The 19,336-nt window shown below is 41.2% G+C and overlaps 1 protein-coding gene across 2 annotated transcripts in view; it reads right to left on the bottom strand.

The window, feature by feature from the left end:
- Positions 1 to 19,336, bottom strand: part of RYR3 (ryanodine receptor 3) — a 693,107-nt gene that overhangs the window by 539,970 nt on the left and 133,801 nt on the right. For both annotated transcript variants that reach the window (XM_033952387.1, XM_033952388.1), the window contains exons 11-13: positions 13,295 to 13,459; positions 7,627 to 7,748; positions 3,558 to 3,744 (exon numbers count right to left, since the gene is read on the bottom strand). In XM_033952387.1, coding sequence (XP_033808278.1) covers positions 3,558 to 3,744; positions 7,627 to 7,748; positions 13,295 to 13,459 — 474 coding nt within the window. The remainder of the gene's footprint in view (positions 1 to 3,557; positions 3,745 to 7,626; positions 7,749 to 13,294; positions 13,460 to 19,336) is intronic.

The raw sequence follows: 19,336 nt of genomic DNA, 5'->3' as shown, positions 1-19,336 counted from the left end.
AAAGCTTATTATTGTTTGATAAAATCTAGCTCTTTGCTCTCATTGACATACCAAATAGAATTGTATCATACTTGACTTGATATATTGATATTTTATATTGGGGGGAATATTAATGACGTTTCTAGTTATGGTTATGTTATATGTGGAAATTGCAGGAAAATAAGATTTTATGAATGTGATATGTTAACCGCATAGTTGTATGCAGTATATAAAATTTTTAATAAATAAATAAACAAACTATGGCACCTGGGGAAATGGAGAATTAAATGACTTGCCTAGTGTCACAAGGAGCGGCATTGGAACTGAACCTACAACCTCAGGGTACAGAGGCAGCAGCTCTTAACCACTAGGCCCACTCCATCAGACATTAATCATGGCCTCTCTGACATCATCAAGCCTGAACCATTGTTTGCAAGAAATCATTCCAGCCTAAACCTAGCAAGAAGAGAAAGAAGAATACATCTTTGCTGTTTCTGCCTGATGCATTCTGGGTATGTACCAGAACTGTATTCTAGTCAAGGACATCCAGCTATGCCTACATGCTCAGCCTGTGTGAATCTTGGGGGAGTTATGGCTCATGTGCTGGTCTTATCTAACGAAGGCGCCTCTGCTTCACAGCTTGTGCGAGACTCAATACAGAAAGGCTATTCATCTAAGTTCTGTTTCTGGATTGGTCCGGAGAGGTCATCTGACGAGATCCAAGTGAAACGTGCTAATTATTAATTTAGTCTGTGCTGGGATGTGAGTGAACTTGCATCTTATCATAGGTTTCTCTGTGTATCTTCTATAATAATTAAGACCTGAAAAGTTACCTCTTGTGACTCTCTGTCTGAGAGAGAGAACTGGACTTTAAACAGATCTGGATTCCATCACATAAAGGAAATCTTTGCTGCCAACCTAATTTACAGCTGGACCAGTGGCTGACGAACTCTTGTTCCTGTACCAAGGGAATTTATATCTTTTGTGCTGAGAAGAATAATTCTGTCTCCCAGGCTAAGGCCTAATTGGATGGTGAGAATAAGGAATGTATCTATCTTATCAGCTGGGGTTAGATAAATGAATCCTATTGTGGTTCGGGATAAGGAGAAGTAAAGCTACTCTTGGTGATAAACTGTAATAGATTGCTGCTAATCAGAATTATTATTATAAGGAATTATTTAGAGTGTAAGAATTAATTTTAAATATTTATCTAACAAGTTTGGTTTGATAATTATGTACTGAGTTTCATATATGTATGTACAGAGACATTGTGAACAATAATTAGTTATTGCTGCTGGCTTATGAATTATATTTTTCTATTTTCATAATAAAGTATTTCTCATAGCCTGGGTCTCTATTAGTATAAACTGGCAAAATAACGAATCTTAGGTAAGGAGATTATGGTTTCCCCTAGAAAACTAACAGGCATGTATTTGTTTATGTAACTGATTAGTCATCCATAAATCTTTCTAAAGAAGTGAAGGGGTGCACTTGTGTGATAGGGGAGTCGAGAAGGAGTGGGATTGGAGATGAGGACAGGTGCCTGCACCCCTTACAGAGACCGCACCTGGGGCAGACATCCCCTCCCCCCACACTCCCGTTACTTTGCCACTGGTTCCAGCCTACACCCAGCGCCTTCAACTCTCCCAGCACCAGAGTCCTGCCCATCCAGAAACACTGCTGTCCCAGCCCCAGTGAGCACCCTTAAAAAAAAAAAAAATCAAATTTTCTACTCTGGTCACAATAGGTTTCTGTGGGATACACAGCAATGAGATCCAAAACCTGGTATAAAAGCTGCACCTAAATTCTGTGTGTATCCGGTGTAATTTTCAGGAATGCCTATGACCCGCCCATGCCCCTCGCAGGGCCACACCCTATTTGAGATCCACATCTCAGAATTTATGTGCAACACTTTATAAAATACGCTTAGAACGTTGTAGGCACCAATTGGCTTGTTAAACATATGCAGTCAAATATGCAAGCACAACTTTGGTCACCATATATAAAATCCAGGGGATACTATGGGGGTGACTAAGCTATGGTACTGAGCTACTGCTGGTATCACTCCCTCAAAAAATTAAGGTGCAACTCAAGTCTGAATTTTACAACACCTTAACAAATGCCCCCTAAATGCCATACGCTGCATAGATTTCAAAAAGGCACTACACATTTGATGTCTCTTTATAACTACATTGACTAGGTGATAAAAATTATTTGCAAAATACGTATGTTTAAAACACATTATTCCTGATATACAACACTATTTAACTGGCAAGATGGCTGCTGAATATTAGCGCTTAACGGCTAGCCCGCTATCCACAAAATTTAAAGCACTAGCCAGCTATGTTTAGTGGCCAAATTGTGCCAATTAAATAGCTGCTTAGCTGGCCAGAACTGAATATCAATTTAGTCAGCTAAGGGCTCCTTTTATCAAGCCGTGCTAGCGGGGTTAATGCGCGTGATGTTTCATCATGCGTTAACCCCCAAACTGGTCTAAAAACTATCGCCTGCTCAAGGGAGGCGGTAGCAGATAGTGTGGCCGGCGGTTTAGTGCATGGTATTACGTGTGTTAAACCGCTAGGGCGGCTTGTGGAGCCCTAAGTTTATAGTGGCCAAAAATAAACTGGATATTCAATGATGGTCAAGGAAACTGCCCAGCATTGAATATCCAGGCTCAATGCCAACTGTGGGAGTCAGCCCCCGCTAAGTCAATATTCAGATGCAATTATACAGCTGGTAATTGTGGCACTGATTATATAACTGTTTTAAAAACAAATATCACTGCACTTATACACATAGGGCCTCTTCTATCAAACTGCGCTAGCAGTTTTTAGTGAAGAGAGCTGCGCTGAATGGCCCGCGCTGCTCCCGATGCTCATAGGAACTCTATGAGCATTGGGAGCAGTGTGGGCCATTCAGCGCAGCTCACCGCGCTACAAACTGCTAGCGCAGTTTGATAGACGAGAACCATAATTTTGGGAAATATCTGAGGTGGGCCAGAAACAGGCCAAAACATAATCCATTTAGTGATGAAATTCAGTCACCAAATGGATAACTGCATTTAATTCCAAACACACAAATATCAGATATAGATTTATATGTATGAAGTTATATGTGGATTTTCAGTTTCAACACTTAGGGGTCCTTTTATTAAAGTGCACTAATCGATTTAGCGTGTGCTAAATGCTAAGACATCCATTATATTCCTATGTGCATCTTAGCATTTAGCGTGCGCTAAATCGATTAGTGCACCTTAATAAAAGGAGTCTTCAAATGTTTACTACCATTGAATATCTACATGATATGCTTATAAAGTTATATGGCCAGCTTACTCATGAAAATTGACCTCGCTATTTTTCCACTAGTATTTCTGAGGAAACGTTAAATCCTGAATGCGAGTTAAGTTTATGGATGGGTCTCAGAGTACTTCATAACAAGAATATCTCATATAGTGGAGATATTGAACAGTGAAGAAATGCATGCTGGACAGTGAAAATGGCTCCTTTATGAATGAAGAAGAGTTTAGAAATTGTAACAATAGAAAGATGTGCCGCTAAATGTTGCAGTTGTTATGATACCTCTTCTTTGAAGAGATTCTGCCGGTTTTTAAGGGATCGAAGTTTATTTTGTTTGTCTTCATGTTCTAGATCTTCTTCTGGAGGTTGAAAGTAGGCTATTAAATCTTGCAGAGTCAGAACAACCTCCTCAACAAGCAGGGCGATGGGGGTGGTTGCTTCCTTCCGTACATTTTGAGAATCCAGATCTCTGGTCAAAACAAACATGCCTTCTTATCAGAAACGCAACAGGAAGATTTAGTTATACTTCAGTTGATGAAACATTCCAATCAAAAGACCTAGAATGCTGAGCATAGAACGTTATCTGGTGAAGTACTCCCCCTCAAAAAAAGGAACTCCTAAGTGAAAGATGCCTAATTCTAAAAGCTAAAAAAAGCTTGAGACAGAAGGATCATAAGCAAAATCTCCTATTCCTGATTTGTTAACTGATTTCACTCACAGTAAAGCTAAAGGAGACAGTGATATGGATTCTCTGCTGAACATAGGCAGGGTAATTTTCAAATGCATTGCCTTAGATAAATTAAAGGAAATTATCCACCAATAAGTAGATGAACTTGCGTGTATACACCCCATATACACATAAATTTACTTAAGTTTCAGCATTATGCCTACATTTAAATGTAAATATATACACAAAATTACTTGTACAACCTCCATTGTTGCTTTCTGACCTTGAAAGTTCATATTTAACATGGGATTCACTATAATTTCCCAGGCTCAAAATTCAATGGCATTAATTCAACTGATCTCTGAAAAATGTTTTGCTTTTCAATTTCCCAGGATAACATTTGGCTGGACATTACGATGTGTGTTCAAAAGGCATTCATCACGGGCTTGATACTCAGACCATGGTGTTCAGCCACTTGTAAGCCACTCACAGTCATGGGCTGAATTTACTCCAAATTCAATGCAGGGACATGTCCAGCCTCCAGCATTAAATATCCAGTTTAGAGCAGCAACTCAAAAGTTGAAAAGGCACTAGCTCAGACATGGGCAAACTACGGCCCACGGGCCATATCCAGCCATTTAGTTTTTTAATCCGGCCTGCTGACCATCCGAACCCCACCGACCACGAGCCCTACATTCCTTCCTCCAGAGCAGTGTCGAGGCGGCAGCAGTCTAAACAGGCTGCTTTGCTGCCTTCTCTCATCAGGGAATTCCCTTTGCTGTATCACTGATGATGTCATCAGTAACGCGGCAAACGTAAGGCCACGAAGCAGTCTGTTTAGAGTGCTGCCGGCTCGACACTGCTCTGGAGGAAGGAATGTAGGGCTTGTGGTCAGCGGGGTTCAGATGGGAGGGAAGGATGGAGGGTCAGCGGTGGTTCGGCTGTGCGGCGGGAGTGGGTGCTCAAGGGTTCTGCTGCACAAGGGATGGGAGGGAGGGGGTAAGGATAAAATCTGGACAAGGGTTCTGCTGCACAGGGGGATGGGAGGGATGGAGGGATAGAAAGATTCTGTTGGTCCGGCCCCTCTGTCAAATTTAAGAACCCATTGTGGCCCATGAGTCAAAAAGTTTGCCCATCCCTGCATTAGCCAATATTCAGGCCAGTGCCTTTTTGCTCTCCTAACTTTGTCCACATACTTAGCCAGTTAAGGGACTGAATATCGCCACTAACTGCCCAAACTCTGTCTCTGAACCACCCCTAACCTAGCTGGCAATGGAATGTCCAGTTATAGCTGACAGTCAGCCACACTACCTGTTAAAGTGCCACTAAATATTTATTTTTTTATTTGCTCAATTATTTAGCCCGTCTTCCCAAAGGAGCCCAGAACGGGTTACAAAGTACATCCACAATATAATCGAGATAGGACAGAGATGACATAATTTACAATATAAACATGACAATAAAACCTATAAACTAAGTATGTGGCGTAGGTACGTTGACTCTGAATGGCATTTCTGGATGCATGCCCTTAAGGCGCTGGGTTTGTGAAGAGGAAGGTTTTCACGGCCTTCCTGAAGCTCCAAAGTCCATCTAGTGTTCTAACACAGTGGTTCCCAACCCTGTCCTGGAGGACCACCAGGCCAGTTGGGTTTTCAGGATTGCCCTAATGAATATTCATGAGAGATCTGCATATAATGGAGGTGTCAGGCATGCAAATCTGCACCATGCATATTCATTAGGGCAATCCTGAAAACCTGACTGGTCTAGTGATCCTCCAGGACGGTTGGGAATCACTGTTCTAACAGATGGGGGATGGGGTGCAATAGTCTGGGTATGAAATGTGAGTAGGAGCGTTTGCGGGCTGTTTCAGTTTTGAGTGAGCGGCCAGGAGGTATGGTCAGTCATTTTTCTCCTTGGGACATCAGTGGTTGCTTTGGGAAGTAGATTTGTAGTTTGGTTGTCATGTAGTGCATTGTTCTTCAACCACCGGTCCGTGGACCGGTGCCGGTCCACAGAAATTTCCTGCCGGTCCACAGGGCCAGCACATGCATCAGGCCCAAAACAGTGTTCTTCAACCGCTGGTCCACGGTGCGATCGATGAGGCGTTATCTTCGAGCCAGCTCCCTCTTCCTCACTGATTTAGTGCACAAAGCCACAGGCAGTGGCTCCTATGCGCGTCCTGCGCCTGAACCGGAAGCCTTCTCGCTGACGTTGAAACGTCAGAGGGAAGGCTTCCAGATGAGGCACAGGACGTGCAAGGAGCCACTGCCCGCAGCTTTGTGCAGTGCATCAGTGAGGAAGAGGGAGCCGGGCTGAAGATAACACCGGGGGGCAGCTTAAAATGGCCAGGCGGGAGCAGGCCAGAAGGTAAGGCAGAGCATAGAGGGAGGGAGACAACAAAGGTAGGGGGGAATGATTTTAATTTTTGAATTTAGTTATTGAATTATGTCAATTTTTAGAATTTACATCTGCTGTCAGTGTGCTTTGTGTAGTTTAATTTTGTGGTTAACCATTGTGTTGTTAAAAAGATTATATTGGTTATCTGTGAAAAATGAATGGAAAAAATAGTGCTACAATTAGTACTATTATGGGGGCGGGGTCGGGGGTGGAGATTGGGTAGAGATGGGCGGGGTCTGGCCCATGACTTAGCCCAGTGTTCTTCAACCGCCGGTCCACGGACTGATGCCGGTCCACAGAATAATTATTTTATTTCTGCCGGTCCATAGGTATAAAAAGGTTGAAAAACATTGATGTAGTGCAAATCGTTTCATGGAAAGTTTTGAAAGTAAGGACTAGGGCCTTGAAGGCGCATCTTTTTTGAATGGGCAGCCAGTGCATGGAAGCTAATGCAGGGGTAACATAGTTGCGGATGCCTAGGTTTTTCATGATGCGGATTGCAGCATTTTGCACCCTTTGGAGGTGGGAGAGAGTTTTGCTAGGCATTCCCACTAGTAGTGTGTTACAGTAGTCTAAGCAGGATAGTACAAAAGCGTACATTAGTTGGGCAAATTCAGGTTCTGAGAAATATGCACCTATGGATTTTAGTTGGCAGAGGTAGTAGAACAGCTGGCCAGCTCAGTGGGCTTTAGCAAGGCAGGATACTCTCCGACCTGCTTAAACCCTTTTGAATATTGACCCCTTAACATTTTAAAGGTGAGAGGTATGGTAGGCATGGCTTTAAATTTGAGCCAGATAGAAGTGATCATTTTAACTAGTTAATGGCTAACTATTTGAATAAGTTGCCCATGGATATAACAGGTTTAGATGTCTAGCTAAAGATGACTTATTCAGCAATGACTTATCTTAAAGAATGATATGGTGATAGAATTTGTCACCGTCCCCATCCCCGCAAATAACCACAGGAAACCAATCCATGTCATTCTACAGTGACTATCTCAACCTCAGTCCTTCTACACCAGCATTCTTCAATGCAAGGATTGTGCCCATTCATACTCTGATTCTTTCCTCTCTCTTTAAAGAATGACATGCGGGTAGTTTCCCGAAAATATCTAGATAAAGATACTCAGATAACCAAATAACTTCTCTGTAACAGTATATCATTCTTTTGAATACTGACCCCCAAATCTTTCTACCCAAGTAATGGTTGAAAACCCTACCTTATTTACATTGTAGCCTGTCTGGTCCCTAGCCATGTTCATATCAAAACACACACCCACAAACTACCTGATAAACTGGTTGAATAATCCTGTGGTGTTACGAATGATCCGTGCAGCCTGGGACTCCTCATGTTGGCACCGCTGTACTGTCAGTCCATCATCCATGTGACCTTCCTGGTGAAGTATCACCTAAATGAGACAAAAGATAAGAGTCACATTTCATGGGTCCTTGATACAGTGATACTTATTATTTTCACTTGCTAACTCATGCCCATATTCTCTTGTCCATGAACGGGATCTAATATAATAAAACACTAGGCCGCGCATGCGCACTTCCTCTGCGTGCGCTGGTTTTCCGTGAGCTGTATCGACCAGCAGATAGGAGTGTGCATGCACTGCTTAGGGTTCCGTCTGGCCTGCTCCCTGCTGCTCCTTGCCGTATTGTATTTTTTAGTTGAAAGACGCAGCGGTGGCTCCTCTCACGATCCCCGCCTGCGTCGGACTTCCGACGCAGGTGGGAATCATGAGATGAGCCACCGCCGCGTCTTTCAACTAAAAAAAAAAATACGCCAAGGCGAGCAGGAAGCAGACAAGACCAGACCGAAGCTCCCAATTGAACTGCCAGTTGGCCGGCTCCCTTGCCAGAGTTATTTTTTCAGTTTAAAGGTGCCGCCGCGGCTCCTGTCACCAGCCACACCTGCTTCAGAAAACACTTCTAATGCAGGCGGGGATCATTAGAGGAGCCGCCGTGGCACCTTTAAACTGAAAAATAACTCCGGCAAGCGAGTCAGCAAGATCACCACGGCAGCCGCTCCCCCTCTCCCGCCCTCTCGGGCTACTCTCCGGGAGCAGGCGAGTGAAGCCCAGTACTTCCGGGTAGCTAAGGGGCGGAGCGCGGCGCATGCCCAGGGTCCGGGTGGAGAAGCCGGTGCTGGAGCCGCTCACGCACATTACCGCAGGTTAAAGCGCCCCGGGAAAGGCCTGAAAGCAACAGGGAGCAGCCACCCCCAACACAAAGATGCCAGCAGGGCTGGATTTTGAAGGGCTGTTTGACTTGAAGCATTTATTTCTCGATAACAATGTTTTCAGCTTTTTTGAAGTTCACAAATGTAACTATTGCAAACTGCTTGGTGGGGGGGGGGGAAGGAAGAGAGGCCTACTGCTGGACAAGGGGAACAGGAAAATGTGCTGATGGACAGGGCAGAGGTAAAACAAAGGGAGAAGGGCTGCTGCTGGATAAGGGGAGCAGTGAAGGGGTGGTGGTGGACACAGGGGAGATAAAAGGAAGGGAGAATTGAAAGGGGGAGCATGCAAGGGGTGGTGGTGGACAGCCAAAAGAAAGACAAAAAGAAAGAAAGACAGAAATACAGAAAGCGGCTAAGGAGACAGAGAGAGAAATAAATAAAGACAGACACATATATATATTCTAGCACCCGTTAATGTAACGGCCTATTCAGTGAGGATCTGGGCAGGGAGAGCGACAGAAAGAAAAAAAGATAAAAAGAAAGAAATAAAGCGAGAGGGAGAAAGAAAGATAGAAGGAGAGAGACAGAAAGAAAAAAGATAAACGGGGCAGGGAGAGAGACAGAAAGAAAGGAAGAAAAAAAGAGACAGGGGGCAGGAGAAAGACAGACAGACAGACATCTATTCTAGCACCCATTAATGTAACGGGCTTAAACACTAGTATAGTTATAAAAGGCTCCAGTCTATTCAGGAAGGTGGTCATATATTGATCTCAGATTTAGCATCTGTATTCGATTTAATTGATCATGCACGTTTGGGAGATCGACTTTATGCCATTGGCCTTAGAGATCAGGTCCTCACTTGGTTTAAATCTTGTTTTGGAAGACAGATCACTTGCAGTACATTTTCTGTCTAACATCTCTAAATCCATCAAGTTAAATTGCAGCGTGCCACAAGGCTCTCCTCTTTCTGAGTTCTCTCATCACACTTATTCAGAGTTTTGGCATTCAAGTTTACTTCTACACAGATGATATTCTTTTCATTTATAAAGTATCCCCAACTAACTTTGATCTTACAAATTTACAGATGTGTTTAGAAGCTATTACTTTATGGCTCAAGAAGCACAAACTGGTCATAAACATTGTTAAACAACCACCTGCTGGATTACAGGCCAATCAGATTGTTCTAGTTTTTCTCCTATGCTTTACAGCAAATCCATCCCAGTTTCAGATATTTTTCTCTGTCTAAAAGATCTTTCTACAGAATTACATTCTATCAAATATTATTTCAGTGAAGGCACTTTACATATTTTAATGTATGCATTTTTGGTATCTAAATTGGACTATAGGAATGAAGTTCACATTTGAATCTTAAATGCCTAGAAACCATTCAAAACACTGCTCTAAGAATTATGGGTAACACAGGTCTGCGACTAAAAAGCTGTTTGATTATTTTCATCTAATTTCTATGTATTTTGGTGTGCTGAAAACAAATAAAATATTGAAAAAACTCCTAGACATCATGATTTGCCACAAAATGCAAAATTGTCTTCAAATTTATCAATTTTTTTATATTATGGGTTTTAACCAAATTTAAAGTCCAAATTACTATTAATTAATTCACATAACTGCATTTAACATATAAAATGCCCAAAAAAAACCTTAAAGGGGTTGCCAAGTTAGGTAAAAAAAATATAGCACTGTAAATCTGATGGTCAGCAATATAACATAAGTTAAGCAAGTTTTAGGGGAAAAAATTATATTTCCTCATTTCCCTAGTTCTCTTCTGGCCCTTTGTTGTTATTTGCAGGTAAACAATCTCTGCCCCTCCCCCACCCCTTCAAAGCGGGTGAATACAAGTGCTGCTCTGAGTGACATGGCTGACTACTGGGATACTCAGCAGCATGCTGTATGTGTAAGCCTCAGCCCTGAGTCTGTGCTTTTAATGGTAGAATGGGTTAATCTTTCCAGAAGAATCCAGTGGGAGGGAGACTCAGGGCAGATAGCAGCAGCTCCAGTTAGTGCAGGGGGGCGAGGCCAGCACTGTGATGAGTCGTATAAAGACACAAAGCTGCTTTCTCCTGCAGTCCACACGCGTGCACGAATCATCATCAGGTTCTTGGTTCTAGGCTGTTCACACTTTTTTATCGCAGTTCGTGTTAGCTCGTCATTCTTCAACCGTTATGTTATGGCTCTGCGAAAGTGTATTAATTCATCAGACAGTTTATTTTGAGGTATTGCCTTATTTAACATAGTTACCTAAATTGTCAGGAAACATGATGTCCTATAACAAAATAGAGGTCATTTTCGGATTCAGCGCACCAAAAAATATAAAGATTACGTGGAATAACCAAAACAGCTTTTTTTAAAAAAGTTTTTTTACAGACCTGTGTAATATAAGAAAATTTGTTAATATTAACCCTTTCTTTTTACATTTTCATTGGCTGCCTATATACTATAAAATAGAGAATGACACGGGGACAAATTTTTCCCCGTCCCTGCGGGAACTCATTTTCCCATTCCGGTGAGTTTTTGTCCTGTCCTTGCCCCATTCCTGCAAGCTCTGTCCTCATCTGCACAAGCCTCAAACACTTTAAAATCATAAGTGTTTGAGTCTTGTGCGGTTAAAGCAGAGCTTATAGGAATGGGACAGGGACAGCGACAAAACTCATGGGGATGGGGTTGAGAAATTGAGTTCCTGCAGGGACGGGGACAAATTGGTCCCCTGTGTCATTTCTAGCTATTTGGCGCGCTTTTGCCTCCAAAGACACTGCTCCATGCTCAGAATGTTCACATATATTGCCTGCCTACTTGTGTTTTTATCATCTATGGCAGTGTCCATTCATCCCCTGATGAAGGCATCTATGGATACTGAAACTGGGATCCTAGTTGGGACAATCTAGGTATTCCTAGACTAAAATTTATCACTTATTATAGACTTGGGATTCTTTATGAGATTTTGCATTCAAGATAGATATTATGATATAGATTCTATTATCCTTATGCAACTTCTTATTATTTGCACAATAAAGTAACTGTTTGGTTGATTTTCTGACATCTCATTTGCCTCTCACTGCTGTGTTGCTGTGCTATTTTTGAGACAAAATTCTTCTTTACCCCTCTTTTTAGCTACCTTGATTAACCTCAGACCTACTTCTGAGAAAAACTGGTACAACAAGAAGATGTTCTCATTTGAGTCAACTTCCATATGAAGGTTCAAATCTCCCACCAATATAATAAGGCCTAATTTCAATTGAATTTGAGCTATATACTATACAATAAGTATAGAACTCTTCCATAACCTTTTTGCTTGAATCTGGTAGTCTATAGATTACTACTACTCCTAAGCTAATCAATGATGGTAGGAAATTTAACCAACATACATTCTAAACTTGGGGACTGATAGTTGTCTTCAAATTCCACATCCAAGACCGTCTTATACACAATTGAAATACTCCCATGCTTACCTTCTCTAATCAAAGAGTACATGGCAAATCCATGGGGACAAACCAATTTTGAATCACAATATCCTTCTTAAAACATGTCTCTGTAAAGATGGCAATACCCAAATCCTTATTGTCTATTATGTCCTGAAGTAGATCATACTTATTACATAGTGAGTGTGCATTTATATAAAAAAATTGGGATATGTGTTAACTCATCATTACATTGTGGCAAGGTTGACATCTTAATCTGGTTTAACATATGTTTTCTCAAGAATTGCTTAAATCTCCACTTCCTAGATCAGTGCCCTAGTTGGACCTCGATCTGTGCATTAACCAGTTGACAATCTATCAGATGCCCATGGCTTACCATATATTGTGACCGGTGCCATAAATTAATAGGCCGCTGCCCCAAATAGATTGAATAGGATGGAGTTGGGATTTGGCTATCATCATTGAAACTTCTTCTGTATCTCCCATCAGCATAACAACCCCATCCCCACCCCCCTCCCAAGTTCCTACACCACATTAAAAAGACAAAAACATGTGGTGGGAAAATCTGTATCCACAGCCACTCAGCTCAGGCGAAAGGATTTTTTAGTCTTGAAACCTCGAGTTTTAGCTCTGGGTGCAACATTTTATTTCTAAAATATCCATGTAAGTATCTTGTCACCTATCAGGGGAAGGAATTCATTTTTGGGGATTCTTTACAATTAGAAGGTTTTCTTTAGGGTTATGAGAAATTATCTTAAGCAGAATTAGAAATAAAAATTAAATGTTAAGCCACTTAAAATTAGACAATTTTGTATTATTTTTATATGTTTTTTCTTTGATTAAGTTTGCTATCTCTCCCTTGATGTGGGCTTGTAAATCTGTTATTTTGTGATATGAGAATGTTGATTATTACTTTAGTTTACTTTGTACCTAGCTTTATTTCTAATTGTATGGAAATATATAAAAGAAAATTATTCATTTAAAAAAGACAAAAACCCAAAATACAATCATCTTAACCCATTACTTAGGAACAAGCTATATCAATATAACTTTTTTTTATATTTTTAACTAATTTTCCCCTTAATCTTACTACCTCCTTGGCATGCCCCTTCTGCGCAATGCCTCAGGAACTGGTGTCTTTTTGTTGTTCTGGGTTCTGATGTCACTGACGTGCATCTCCACCATAGATGCAGAGCTTGTACACTCAAGATATGCTCACAAAGTTCATCAGATTGAACAGTCATGCCAGATGATGGTGAGTAAGTAAGAGCTTTGTTCTTTTGTTGTTCCGGGTACTAAGCTATATGAACATATGGACAAATAATGAAACACTTACCCTTCTTTTCACAGGTCCTAAGCGAGAAGTCTTTGCATCCTGAGCCTTGTAAGTTAACCACAGACCACTGTGAAGGTGCTGGATGAAGCAAATGGAATCACCGTACTTAATCTCAGCAGGTCCCATCCCATCAATATCACGTTTGGGAGCAGAGTCTAGTTTTTCCTTTAATTAAAAATAAATAAAATACACATGACTCTAGATAAGGATAGCAAAGCGGTTGCAATAGTGACATTCTTCCTGTGCTGGACCATTTTGTGCATTAAGGGCCAGATTCTATAAATAGCACCAAATTCAACGCTATTCTATAAATGGTGCTTTTTGATGAGCTCTCTTTATAGAATAGTGTTTAGCACCGACTTCAGTGCTCAGCTTTGGGTGCCAAATTTGGGTGTAGATTGGGTGCAGATCCCAAATATTCTGTAACACTAAATGCATCTTTTGTAAACACCCTTGACCTACCCATGCCCCTCATATGGTCACACTCCCTTTTGAGTTGTACACAATCCAATTTAGATGCTCATTATTACAGAATACCAAGGGCTCCTTTTACTAAGCTGCGAGAGCGGTTTAAGCGCACTTAGTGCGCACTGAATTGCCCCGCGCACTAGACCTTAATGCCAGCATTGAGGTGGGGTTAGTTCTAGCTGCGTAGCGTGGGTTTAACGTGCGCTAAAATCCTGCGTGCACTATCAACGCTATCACAGTTTAGTAAAAGGAGCCCCAAATCTTCCCAGCATATCAAGACATAAACGTTCATAATGCTATCTTGTAGACAATTGAATATTTTTCTAAAGTGTGTAGAATCCTCAGAGGGCTCACTTTCCTTTATTTAGAGTTCATAAAAGGATAATAACATAAAATAAAACGCACTTGTACACCGCAAATACCATTAAGTTCTATGCGGTTCACACAGACTAATAATACAAATGAATAAACATCCTATATCTAACTTACAAAAATTTCTTAAAAAGATACATCTTTAAGGCACGTCGAAATATGAGCCAATATCTTCAATGGATTCTTTTTTTTTTGTATATTGTTTTAACTTTTTCTTCTTATATATAAAGTGCAAATGCAGCAGTTTTTTGTGCAAACTTTGCAGTAACAAATAAAAGATGCATAAGAACTTATTTTATTCTTAAAGTGCATTACAGGAGTGCCTCCACTGACATGCCATGTTTCAAAATTTTCATCAGGGTCGAGACTCCCAGCCCAACATTAGCAGGCAGTTCTCATGTCGTGCTCCAGTGGACACTCTGAATGAAAATTCATTGGAGCCAATTAAGCCCTGTATCTCCAATAATTAAATCATTGGAGCTTATTAACTAATTATTTTGGACACCGAATTGGGATGCACACTCATTTTAGAAAAGTGGTCTGAAACTCAAACCCTTTGCAGGGCCACATTTTGGATTTGTAGGTACTTGGAGGGCCGCAGAAAAAATAGTTAATGTCTTATTAAAGAAATGACAATTTTGCATGAGGTAAAACTCTTTATAGTTTATAAAACTTTCCTTTAACAGTTAAAAGGAAAGATATATAAACTATAAAGAGTTTTACCTCATGCAAAATTGTCATTTCTTTAATAAGACATTAATTATTTTTTCTGCGGTCCTCACATTTAAAGTTTAATATCTTTTCTTTCTCAAAACTGGCACATTTCAATCACTATATTGAAAATAAAATCATTTTCACTATCTTTGTTTTCTGGTGACTTTATTTTTCTGTGCTTTCAACTATGTTTCCAGGGCCTTCTTGTCCTCTGACTGTTTTTCTCTCCGTCTTCACTTTCTGCCTTGCATACATCTTTAAGCTTGCTGGAAATATGGCAAGGATATGGTGAAGTGAATGCTATATCCAGTCAAATGCAATGTAGGTAGATGTATAATATTGTCTGGATTATAATAGCTTTATGTAATTTCAAAAAGATTGCATACATCTTTGGCATTAACTTAATGTTCAATTTTTCTGCTTTCTTTTCAAAATCTACGTTTCCATGTCTTACCTTCCCTTCCCATCTCTCTCTTCTTCCATCCTATTTCCATGGTCTGGCATCTCTTTCCTTCTTTCTCTCCCTCCCTCCTTGCTTCCTTTCCCCTGGTTTGGCATCTGTCTCTTTCCCTTCCCCCATGCCCTGGCATCTCTCCCTCCCCCTCCATGGTCTGATATCTCCTTTCCTTCCCTCCCTCCCATGAACTTGGCTTCTTCTCTTGTTCCTCTCCTCTCCCTTCTCCTTCCCTCTCTTTCCCCAATTGGGTGCAGCAGCAACAGAAGCAGCATTTCCCTTCCCCCATTCCTGTGCAGGAGAGGCATTTCTCTTCCCCTTTCCCTGTACAGCAGCATTTCCCTAGGGTCCCCCTTTCCTAAGTAGCAGAAGCATTTCTCTTCCGTTCTCTTCCTTGTGGAGCAGCAGCGTGTCTGGCCGGCTCGTTCCGTTCAAAGCCGCGGGTGGCGGCTCCTTGCGAGATCCGCGCCTGCGTCTGAAGCCTCTCTGATGTTGTGACGTCAGAGAGGCTTTCGATGCAGGAGTGGATAGCGCGAGGAGCCGCCAACCCGCAGCTTTGAACGGAACGAGCCGGCCAGACACGCTGCTGCTCCAAAAGGAAGGGAAAGGGGAAGAGAAATGCTGTTGATCACGTCCAGACCGCAAATAAAACCTGGAGAGCCACATGCGGCTGCGGGCCGTGTGTTTGAGACCACTGATTTAGAGGCTAAAATTAGACAACCTTTATAGAATCCGGGGGTAAACCTTTATTACTGGGAATATATATATATTTGCTTATTTCCATGGGCCTTTGCTTTCCTACAATACAGCACTAGATTTTGAGCAAACATCTGAAAATTCTGTAGCAATTCTGTATCATATTTGTATATTGACTTAAAGGTAAATATTCTGTCACAACAGTTAGCAATTTTTTTAAAATGTCAGTCACAATGCCTTTAAAAACTACCTATTTAACACAGGTATCTAGATAGTGGCCAGCAATGAATATCCAGGCAGAACAGTCAGTGCCAGCTATCTGGATAGTGGCGATACTAAGTCTGCTATTCAGATAAGTTAGAGAACTGAATATCCTTGCTAACTGGATAATTCAGTGGATTACCTCTGCTCTGTCCATGGACTACCTCTGTATTACCTAGATATTAGTAAAATAATATGAGCCTGGTTTGGGTCTTACCTATCACATAGGAAACAATTTACTGGCACTAGAAAATGACACAGGGACAAATTTTTCCCTGTTCCCGCGGGAACTCATTTTCCCATCCCATCCCAGCGAGTACTTTTCCTGTCCCTTCCCCATTCCTGCAAGCTCTGTCCTCATCTGCACAAACCTCAAGCTCTTTAAAATCATAAGCGTTCGAGGCTTGTGTGGTTAAGGCAGAGCTTACAGGAATGGGGCAGGGACAGTGACAGTGACAAAACCCACGGAGACAGGACGGGGAAATTGAGTTCCTGCAGGGACAGGGAAACATTTGTCCCCGTGTCATTCTCTAGCTGGCACTTCATGCTCATCTTGGACCCTGTCCTGCAGGATACTACAGATATTTATACTGTCATTCATTGTATTAAATAATCTACCTCAAACCACTAGCTCAGATGATTAATCTAAGGACCTTAAATTCTATACTCATAACAGATGATCTACAGTTCTTTTATTAATTTAAATATAAATTTCCCACACATCTCAAAATCTAAGCAGGTTGTAATAATAATATTTAAAATAATACACACATAATATTTAAAATATATATACAGTGTTACACACTCTTATATATAACCCTTTCACCCACTGCTCAAAACTCAAAAGCCCTTTTAAACAAATTTGCCTTCAATTGCTTACAAAACTGAACATGTGAGGATGCTTGATGAATCGAGTATGGCAAGGAATTCCACAACTGTTGCTCTACAACCTGAAATGCTCGCAACTTCATTGACACCATATGCATGACGTATTGGAAGGTGCCATTAGCAATTGTTGAGCCTGTGAATGGAGACTTCTCGCAGGAGTATAAGCAACTACAAAATCAGGCACAACAGCGACCAGATCACAGTGTACCGCTGTGCACACCAACAGCAAGCATTTAAACTGAATTCTCCATAATACTGGAATCCAATGTAACTCAGCTAACAGTTGGGAGATGGGAGCTGTTCATGGCAAATTCCCAATAACACATTCCTCATATCTGGTACTCGTAAGTGGGTAAGTGCCACTCAATATCAGGCTCAATGACAACATACGCTCAAAGTCTAAGCAACAAAGTTCATAATCTGCAGAACCTGATGTTAGAGGCAGACTTAGATGTTGTTGCTATCACAGAGACATGTTTCAGCGATTCCCATGGATGGGATGCTAACATACTTGGCTACAATCTTTTTAGGAAGAACAGGGATGGCCACAAAGGTGGAGGAGTAGCTCTCTATGTGAAGAACAATTTCTAAGCGACTGAAATACAAAGAGCCTGGGGAAAGGAAGAAGTGATATGGATTGTTTTGAAAAGAGAAGATGGAACTTCTATCTTCGTGGGAGTTGTCTACAGACCTCTGACACAATCTGAATAACTTGATAAAGATCTGGTTGCAGATATCCCGAAGTTGGAAAAGAAAAGGGAGGTGATACTGCTGGGTGTTTTCAACCTGCCAGATGTGGATTGTAAAGTTCCATCTGCAGAATTAAAAAGAAGCAGAGAGATCGTCGATGCTTTTCAAAATGCTCTTCTGAGGCAAATGGTGATGGAAACCATGAGGGAAGAAGTGATGCTAGATCTAGTGCACACAAATGGGGAAAGTGTGTTCAAGTTGGTGCCCACCTGGATGGTAGTGATCATCACACAGTTTGGTTTGATATAACAGATAAAGGGAGCGTCCATACAAAACTCAAAGTCTTGGATTTCAAACATGTGGACTTTAGTAAAATAAGGAAGTACCTGAAGAAAGAGCTGATAGGATGGGAAAATATAAGAGAAGTGGAAAAAACTGTGGTCCAAGCTGAAAGGAACAATAAAATTGGCCACTGACCTTTATGTGAGGGAAATAAAAGCAAGAGAAAAAGGAAACCGATATGGTTTTCCAAAGAATTGATGCAAAAATGCTGGTATTTGTTAAATACAAAAAACTCCAGAAGAGAAGCACAGAATAGAATACCAGATGAAATTGAAAGAAGCCAAGAGAGAGATACATCTGGCAAAAGTGCAAGCAGAAGAGCAAATGGCTAGAAATGTAAAAAAAAGGGTGACAAAAGTTTTTCAGGTATATTGGTGAAAGAAGGAAGGCAAAAAATGGAATTGTGAGATTGAAAGAAGCTTGAAACTGCTATGTGGAGTCTGATGAGGAAAAAAGCTAACTTGCTAAACAAATACTTAGGATCTGTGTTCACAGAAGAAAATCCTAGAAAAGGACTGCAATTGGCTGGCAAAATTACATGTGATGATGGAGTGGATACTGCACCGTTCACGTAAGACAGTGTTTATAAACAACTTAAAAATTGAAGGAGGACAAAGCCATGGGACCAGACAGCATCCATCCCAGGATATTGAGGGAGCTCAGAGAGGTTCTGGTAGGTCCTCTGAAAGATTTGTTCAAGAGACAGGAGAGATTCCACAGGATTGGAAAAGATTGGATGTGGTTCCTCTTCACAAAAGTGGTCGCCAAGATAAAGCAGAAAATTACAGGCCAGTAAGCCTCACTTCTGTTGTTGGAAAAATAATGGAAATGTTGCTGAAGGAAAGGATAGTGCCCTATATTCAGAGAACTAACCATTTAACCCTACTCTCTGGTTTCTACTCAAACAAAATAGGATCTCCGACATCCAATAGCAAAGATCTCTTCAAACTACTTAATTCGCTCTTTGACATTAGCCACCACAAAAGACCCCCCTCCACACAATTACCATCAGCAGAGACTTTTGCATCTCACTTCAATACTAAAATCATCATCCTCAGATCCTCCTCCCTACACTGACTCATTACCAGTAGACATGTCCCGGAGCCACTTTGAAACCCCCCAATTGGTCCCAGTTCCTAAAGCTCTACAACAAATAT

This window comes from Geotrypetes seraphini, chromosome 7 (genome assembly GCF_902459505.1).
Source record: "Geotrypetes seraphini chromosome 7, aGeoSer1.1, whole genome shotgun sequence".
In the NCBI taxonomy this organism is placed as follows: Eukaryota; Metazoa; Chordata; class Amphibia; order Gymnophiona; family Dermophiidae; genus Geotrypetes; species Geotrypetes seraphini.
Note: the sequence above shows the minus strand (reverse complement) of the source record. Positions and strands in the feature narration are given on the sequence as shown.